Source organism: Phaethon lepturus, unplaced genomic scaffold, assembly GCF_000687285.1.
Source record: "Phaethon lepturus isolate BGI_N335 unplaced genomic scaffold, ASM68728v1 scaffold41557, whole genome shotgun sequence".
Taxonomy (NCBI): domain Eukaryota; kingdom Metazoa; phylum Chordata; class Aves; order Phaethontiformes; family Phaethontidae; genus Phaethon; species Phaethon lepturus.
The window spans coordinates 1-8,420 of record NW_010551874.1 but is presented as its reverse complement, the minus strand read 5'-3'; the positions used below and the strand labels follow the sequence as shown (position 1 = coordinate 8,420).

The window sequence follows — 8,420 nt, the reverse complement described above, 5'->3', positions numbered from 1 at the left end:
GTGCCCACCTCAAGGGCGTGTGACTGCCACACACCACTAAGCGACATCCACCACAGCGGGGGGTCCTGTGCTCACCCCAGTGCACAGTCCTTGGGCCTTCAGCTGCCTGAGTCCCCAGCCAGCCTCCAGCCCCTCGACTGCAGCACAGGCTGGGGTGAGAGGCTGGGCTGAGTCTCCCTGCTATGAATATCAGATTAAATCTCACACCCATGCTGGCTCACCAGCTTTGCCAGCAAAGAGTGAAGCTGCAGCAGTCAGCATGGACACACAACAGGTTTGCTGATGCCTGCAAATCCCTGCCCTGGCTCTGCTCCCCATGTCTGCGCCAGTTGCAGCAGTGCTTGCAGTGCCCACTGTAGTAAATGGACTGAGACGACTGCTCCTGGGGCTGGCTGTGCTGTGGGCTGTCCCCTCCCCTAGACCTAATTGCATTTTTCCCCTTCCTTGTCCAATTCTGCCAGCCATGGGCAAGTAGACCCAAACCAGCATCAGCATGGCTTCCTCCAGTGCCCAGGAGGCTGTAAAGGGTCTGGGGCAGAGGGGTGTGGGGGAACACAGCCCCCTCCCCAGGAGATCTGAGAGCCAGGCAGCAGAGAGAGAACATGCTCAAATCAACCATTTATAGAGACCAGGGTGCACCCTCAATGCAACACGCAGTGTCCTGTGCACCCTCTGCACAGCAGGACTGTCACCCTCACTGTGCAGCTGGCAGTGACACCTGGGGCAGCCCTGCTGGGTGCTGTGTCAGTAGGTGAAGCCGGCCTCATTGTACACGGTGAACACCTTCTCTAGAGCGCACAGGTAGGCAGCAGTTCTCTGGTCCAGGCCCAGGTTGTACCTTGCAGCCATGGTCATAATTTGCTAGAGAGAGAGGAGAGCTGTGAGGCTGGTGTGTGCTGGGAGAGTCTGGGGGCAAGGAGTGGGCAGAGGACACAGAAAGGAGGGTGCAGGCAGCACCATACGCACAAGGACCAGGCCAGGCACCTGAAAGGGAAGAGGTCACCTCCACACCAAATGAACAAATGGGCTGTTCTGTAAGACCTGGAGCAACCTACAAGTAGGTCTGGAGATGTTCTCCCACTGCTGCCCCACAGCACTCCCCTGGGGACAGTCCCTGCGCTCACGGGTGGACTCCACGCATACCACTCATGCTGCTGAGAATGGCATGCAGCCACTTCCCCTAGGGGTGGCATGAGACCTCCCACCCAGCAGTGCTGGCATTACCCTGCACCCACTGGCTCATCTAAGCAACCCTGGAAATGGTGAACATAGATTCAGGTGGACAGAGAGGGACAGGGATCCAACAGCAATAAGGGACACTGCTGAGCACAGGGCTTTACCCAAAGTGTGGCCACAGCCACTACTGGGGAGATGAACACAGGCCTCATGCTGACCCACCGGGACTGGTGATGGGATGCTGTGGGTGGGCACCCCTCAAATACAGCACAGAGCCTCTGCAGCGAGGCAAGGGGTCCGACAGCAGGGATGGGCAAGGCAGGAGCCTGTGGAGGTACCTTGGCTGACTGCTCCATGGTGTAGGCCAGTCCTGAATACACAATGTCCTTCTCTGATGCACCCTGAGGAGGAGAACAAGTGAATCCTTTGTGGTAGAGGTTAGAGGTTGGCCCCCCAAACTCATTTATCAAACACAACCCCTCTGCTTGGTGCAAGAACACCACAGGTGGTCTAAGCTTGACTTGCCACTGCTGCAGCTGGCTCCAGCACATGGCTTGGCTCCCAAGGGATGCCCTGCAGCACCCAGCAGCACCCTCAGATGGTAGGGCTGTACCACCACACATGGCATCACCACTCCATCCTCTACACTAGTGGGATGATAATAGCACAAGGGGCTGTGTGTGCCACAAGCTCAGCTTTCAGTACTGGGATGGCAGACAGGAGCGTCTGGGAATATAAGTGAGCCAAGACAATCTTCCATGGTTATAGACACTTACAGTCACGCGGGCCTGGAACTCCGGGGATGGGACAATGGGGATCTCCCCTCTGGCCTTGCCAAACCATTGCTCTAGGCTGTGCTGCACTGACTGCAGGAGGTGGTAGCTGGATTCCCTCTCATACTTGAAGCTGAGGCGGCCGTAGCTAACATGGTTCAGGTTCTTCAGCCACTCGAAGAAGGATACGGTCACACCACCTGCATTCACATACACGTCCTGCCAAGGGCAGTACATGCTTCAGATTTGCTGCTTCGGGTGACCCCAAGACCCCTGACCTGCCTGGGGATCTCTCATCCTCTGCCTTGGTTCCCTCTCCATACTCTTGGGCTCTGTTCTCAGAGACAGTCCTGAGGTTACTGGGATGGTTGAATCCTAGAGCCACGATGGCTCTGTGCTGCCTCTGAGCAGAGACACCAGCTGCTCTGACACCCCATGTGATGTGGCATGGTTCGCTGTTGGCCCATCAGCAGCTGCAGGACATCCCGATGCTGTCCAGGAGCCCCGTGGTCTATGGCTGCTGCAGCCAAGAACCAGGAGGGTTCAGAAGGGAAACCAGCATCTGAGGTGTGCTCAGGAGCTTGGAGCAAGGCAGGGAACAGGCTGACTGAGACAGCACCATCAATGCTGCCTGATGCCAGAGCCTAGCAGAGCCCAACTGGATCCACATCGGAGCAGCTGACAACACTGTGTGGCTCTAATAGCCATGAGCCCACCATGTGCATGGGGATGGACATACCGGGATGACCAGGATGTTTCTTTGCAGGAATATCTCATGTGCTGCTGGTGTAGTGGGGCCGTTGGCAGCTTCTGCAATGATCTGAGAGCACAAGCAGAACAGAGGTGAGATAGGCAGAAGAAACAAAAGAAGAAACCAGTGACAGGCTGCTTTCCCTGCTGATGGATTCCCTCTACCAGGCCACTTCTGGTGGCAGGGGTCTGGGCACTCACCTCCCCACCAAAGCTGTTCAGGATGAGCAAAAGCTCAGACCTCATGTTTTGCACAGAATGATTAAAATCTCAGGCTGCAAAAGACCTTGGCTGTGACAGAGTCCCAGGTTCCAGGACACCCTGTCCCTTTGGTCCCTAGAGCTCACAGTGAAAGGAAGCTGGTATTCATAGCAGTCCCCTACTTTGTTCACTCTTATCTGCTGTGACAACACTGTGACACCCAGTGCCTTCAAGGATATAATCTCTCCTGCCCTGAGGGGAGGATCTGATACAGCGATGAAGACTGAGGATGCCAGAAGAGCCAGCCAAGGTCACTCCAAAAATCCTTGCTCCCTGCCAGCAAAGGGAAGTGCTCAGGCTTTCCTCTTCCCCTGAATTATGTGACCTGCCACCTCTGCCTCAGGCTCTGTCCCTCTGGCACAGCAGGCAAGTTGTCAGTGCAGTGACGTGACACCTCCCTGCGGTGCTGAGCACCAAAAGTGAAGGTTCAGCTGGGCTGCTGTCATTCGCATCGATGCAGTCCCTGTTGGGAGTGTGCAGCGTGAGCAGTCTGTACCTTTGCTTGCACCCGGGGTGCATTCTCCCTCGTGAGCTGCTTCTCAATAGCGGCAGGGATAAGGATGTCGCAGGGCACCTCCAGGATGCTGCCATCATAGCGCTCTGCTTTTGGGAAGCCAACTATGGTGCCGTGGCCCTGGAATGAGCAGGAGAGTTCTGGGCCCAGCCTGGCAGCACCGAGCACTGCCCTCAGAGCTGGACTCTGCAGAAGGTCAGGGGCAGCCCCCTTCTCTGTGGGCGTTTCAGAGCCAGGCATTGACCATCGCCCCCTAAGAAGAGGAGCTGGGTTGACTGGGCTCAACTCACCTGCTCATAGTCTTCTAGCTCCTTGGGGTCAATCCCTCTGGGATTGTAAATGGCTCCATCTGTCTCCCCAACACAGATGCAGCGGGCTCCGTACTCGTGCAGGTACTTCATGGTGTGCAGCCCCACTTTGCCAAAGCCCTACAGCAACACAGAGCAGAGATGGTCTGGGGAGAGAGAAGTCGTGAAGACAATGAAAACTGACCCCTTGCTCTGGTAACAGCCCCGTCTCAGGAGCTTGAGCTGAGAAGCACAAATAGGAACCCCTGATCTAGCAGTTCCTGGTGAATGTTTTGGCTGGATGGAGACTAGGATCAGGACAGAGGTCTCCTTGGCTAGTTAGAGGGTTGTGAAAAGCAGAGCCTGCAGGATAACAGCTTCTAACTCAGCCTGTCTTTATCACCTCCAGAGCTCCTGGACATGATGTTCCAAGCACAGCATGCTGCTCAGCTTCTAAGAGCTGATCTCAACAGAAAACAGATCTAATGAGGAACAGTCCCTTGGTGGTCACCGTGCAGCATCTAGGCACAATCCGAGCAATCCTCCTGCACTTCACACTGAGGGGGTGCGATTGGCTGCCCTTGCACCAGCACAAGGCAGGGCCATGGGGGTAGCTCCGCTCTTACCGGAACAGATCATTTTGCACTGTCTGCCCCAAAGTGCCTGCCAGCTTGGTACAGCTCTGAAAAGAAACACTGGTTCCTGAGACTGTAAAACATCCTCCAAACATAGCAAAATTATACAAACAGTAGCCGATGACTTCAGCCTTCTCATTCTCTGTCATACCAGCGAAGCAGAAGGATGTGTGGGAAGGGAAGGGATGAGCGAAGGCAGGGCCATTCCTGAGGGCACTGCAGGCAGCAGCTCCGGGGTTCAAAGCCTTTTCCCCGCTGCAGGGAGCTGCGCCGAGGAGCGAGCGCCTGGAGGAAAGCACAAAGTGCCGGCCGCAGGCAAAACTTCAGCTGCGTGGTTTCCAGTTTATTTCTCCCTTGCAGAGAGCGGTGGCCTCGGCAGGGAACAGTCAGCTGTGCGCAAAGCGGGCAGTGGGTCTAGGCAGCGGTGCCTTGCCGAGAGCAGAAGCTCCTGGAGTTACAGCAAGGGGGAAGCACTTCACCGCAGTTGTGAGCAGGCCCTGGGCTGCAGGGAAGGGAAGGTCCTTCCTGGGAGGAAAGGGGAAAAGGCAGGCCTGGCGCCTGCAGCATCCCACCGAGGTCCCAGGTCACTGGGCAAGGCAGGCCAGTGTGGGCCAGACCCACAGAGCACCCAGAAGAGATGGGAGCTGCACTCACAAGCAAGACCTTCACTGTGGGTAATATCACAGCTCGCTATGGCCTGTTTGCAGGTGACAGAAAAGTGATATCACTAGGGTCAGCTCTCTCCACCCAGTCTGGCAGAGCCAACTGTGTCCTGCCACCTCTCTGCTCGGCCTGCTGCCCAGGTGAAGGTCAGTCACAGGTTCTATTTTATGAGCAATTTCAGACAGGTTGGCTACAGAGAAACCTTGGGAATGCCTGTGTGGTGTGCGCAGCGCGGAATCCCTGGACCTCCACACACAGCAGGTCTGAAAAACTGCTCAAAGGAGTGTCAGCTGCCACAGGGTGAGGAACGATTTGGGAAATCATGTCCAGGCAGCACTGAGACTGAAAGCTGTCCTGGAAAGGAGGGGCAGAAAGATCCCGAGGAATTGCCCTCTTCAGAGCTGTAGCTGGGCTGAGCACTCACCTGCAACACAAAGGTCTTGCCAGGGAAGCCAGGGCTCAGGCCGATGTAGTCCATGTACTCTGTGTTGGTGATGTAGTTCTCAATGCCATGCAGGACCCCTCGCCCGGTGGCAGAGTGTCGCCCGTGGATGCCTCCCTGGCTGATGGGCTTTCCTGTCACACACGCCTGGGCATTGATGTCCTGCGAGGCCAGGATGGGGAGAACAAAGGTTAAGGTTTCACCTGGTGCATGTCCTCTAGAGAGGACTTTCCCCAAGCCTCAGCTTTTCCCTCACCCTCCCCTAAGCCTCAGCGCAACCTAAAGCAACTCACTGGCAAGGGCCTCTGGGCACAAACCCTCGTAGTGCCCACAGCATCCTGGGCTCCAAACCAGCATTTTTGGAACTTACCCGGTACCCCAGCGTGTGGGTGTAAGTGTCAGCTATCCAGGACATCTCCCTCTCCCCGGTACTGACATCAGGGGCCAGCACATCAATCCCAGCCCCTGCGGAGGTAGAAAAATCTGTCAAATCCCATCTTTGCAATTCAATTGCTTTGCTCCAACCAATGGCCATGCACAATCAGGTGATTTCCGCAGGCTGGTCATGTCCTTGGGCACACCAAGGAGTCCCCTGACCAAAGCTGCCCATGCCCCAGGGCCTCCCCAGCTTCCCTCAGGCATGTATGTCTTTGGCTTTCGCAGGGTCTTTGCCATATCCCTTCCCAACACTTTCAAGTCAAGAGGGAATGTAAAGGTCTTTGCCTTGTGACCAGCACCCACTGAGCTCTATATCATGTGCTGAGGCAGGAGAAACCTTCACTCCTTCCTGTGACTGCGTGGGCCAGTGGGAATGGAGGGTAATGTGGAGATGAGACCCCTGCCCAGCAGTACCTGTGAGGCAGCCTGGGCCAGCCCTGCTGTGCTCAGCACAGCACAAGGCTCCCCCTGCTCCAAATTCACAGAGCAGGCAGAGCAAAGCAGTAAACAGCAGAGCACCGGGCAGTGAATGAGCAGCAGCCTCTGTGCCTGCCCAGCCAGGCAGCTGCTGCCTGCTCCCCTGCCTGCAAGCCACACACTGCTTACAGAGTGGGGACAAAACTGCTCTCACCTATAAATCCCTTCTTGGACATTTCTACAGTAAAATGCCTCGTTATTTTCTCCAGCTCATGTTCCTGTGCAAGAACAATGAAACACAGTTGTTACTACAGACCCTAAGAAAAATTGCAGAGCCACGGTACGGCATCAGGCAGCTGCACTGCGCTGCCCTGCGCTGCCCTGCCCTGCCTGTTCAGGGCACACCCTGACGTCTCCAGGGAGTTAATTCACAGCAGCTGGGGACCCTGGATTGAAAAAAAAAGAGATGTGTGAACTCCTGGTCCCTTTGCTTACTGCCCTTCCAGCCCCTCAGTGATTTGTACCTTCTCCCAGCACAGCAGGCAGCAGCAGGAGCATCCCTACTCCAGACTCCTTCAGTGTGTATCTGGCCAGATGCACTCACCCATAAACCAGAGTTCACCACACCTCTCCCCGCCCTCAGCTGCTTTTTGCAGTCACTGGATGAGTGTTACTCACTACAAATGTGTCCCCCAGCTTGTCAGAGTGCATCGCTGTAATACGCACAGAGAGGAAGGGCTGTGCAAATGGAGCGTGAGTTATGGGCCATTGCCGGGGAAGGAGAGGAGTGAACTCACCGAGTATTTCCTTGGATCGATCCTCACGCCCGCCATGGCACCACCAAAAGGAACATCTGGAAAAGATCAAGTAAGGCAGACAGATGTTCTCTGCCTGCTGCCCAGGAGGAAAAGGTGACCATGGCAATCATGACCTTGTTGGTGAATCCAGGCAAGGACCCACCACTTCCCAATGCCCCACACAGCTCTCCCCTGATGCCACATGGCCTCTGGGGAGTGGAGCTGAAGGCAAGACAGGATACGGTCCCTGAGCCTGCCACCAACACCACCAGTCAGAGCTGAATCCATGACAACCCAGGCACAAAGACTGCATCTGAGAAGCACGATGCTTGACGCTCCCTGATTAACACGAACATCCTGGACTGTCAGTGGTGTATTCTGCAGCCGCAGCAAGCCTTGCCCTCTCACATCTGTGCCCAGAGGAACATCCTGCACTTCTAGAGCACTTCTGATTTTCAAAGCACCTAACGAGCTTTTCTGACTCACGGTATCACAGCCCCATCCCATGCCCAAGTCACCATGTGCTTTACGTTCCCCTTGTACTTACCCACTACAGCACATTTGTACGTCATTAATGCAGCCAGGGCTTTTACTTCATCAACACCGATTGAACTGCTGAAACGAACCCCTGGGAAAGGAGAGAGAAGAAATGAAGAGTCCCTGCCTTTTTGCCACAAATTACACAGAGGCATTGTAGGAAAGGCTTTGACTCTTCTGAAACAGCAGCATATAGTTGCAACAGGTGATCAGCAATCATTCAGCTTGACCTGTTCCTCCAGATCACCACAGAATGGAAAGCAGGTTCCTACCAGCCATCCATCCCACAGACATGGGCTTTGCTGTGGTGGCACCTCAAACAGCACAGCCGCAGCATGGTGAAAGCCTGAGACTAAGAGTGAGGGGAGAGGAGGCTGGGACCCCTCAGGCTTAGAACAACTGTTGCTGCTTTGAGGGCAGCGAGTATGTGGTGCTTAGGATGAGTCGTCAAACGCACACAGGGGTGTCCACCAGCCACATTGTTCTTGTGCTCCAGTGTAAGCAGCTGGGCTGCAGCTGAGGTTGGCAAACCTGCCTCCCCCAGGCATCTCTCATCCTTCTGCGGGATGCATCCGGGGTGGCATCCTACTGGGCACTGCCACAGGCATCCCCATCATCACCATGTTAACGTAGATGCCCACCACTCAGGCTCCCTGCTCCCTGAGCCAGGTGGGGGTGAGCCCAGCAGACCCCCACGTGCAGGGCTGCGTAGGGATGGAGAAGTGTGTAG

The 8,420-nt window shown here is 55.6% G+C and overlaps 1 protein-coding gene across 1 annotated transcript; it reads right to left on the bottom strand.

Moving 5' to 3' along the window:
* Nucleotides 1-744: 744 nt before the first annotated feature.
* On the bottom strand, nucleotides 745-7,781 carry LOC104613656 (glutamate dehydrogenase 1, mitochondrial-like; the record flags this gene model as incomplete). Its single annotated transcript, XM_010291060.1, has 11 exons — nucleotides 745-861; nucleotides 1,515-1,577; nucleotides 1,953-2,168; nucleotides 2,689-2,769; nucleotides 3,457-3,594; nucleotides 3,765-3,902; nucleotides 5,484-5,663; nucleotides 5,872-5,966; nucleotides 6,571-6,634; nucleotides 7,154-7,209; nucleotides 7,701-7,781. Coding segments are annotated over 11 exons (1,229 nt in total), but the record flags the coding sequence as incomplete, so codon positions are not given.
* Nucleotides 7,782-8,420: the final 639 nt, after the last annotated feature.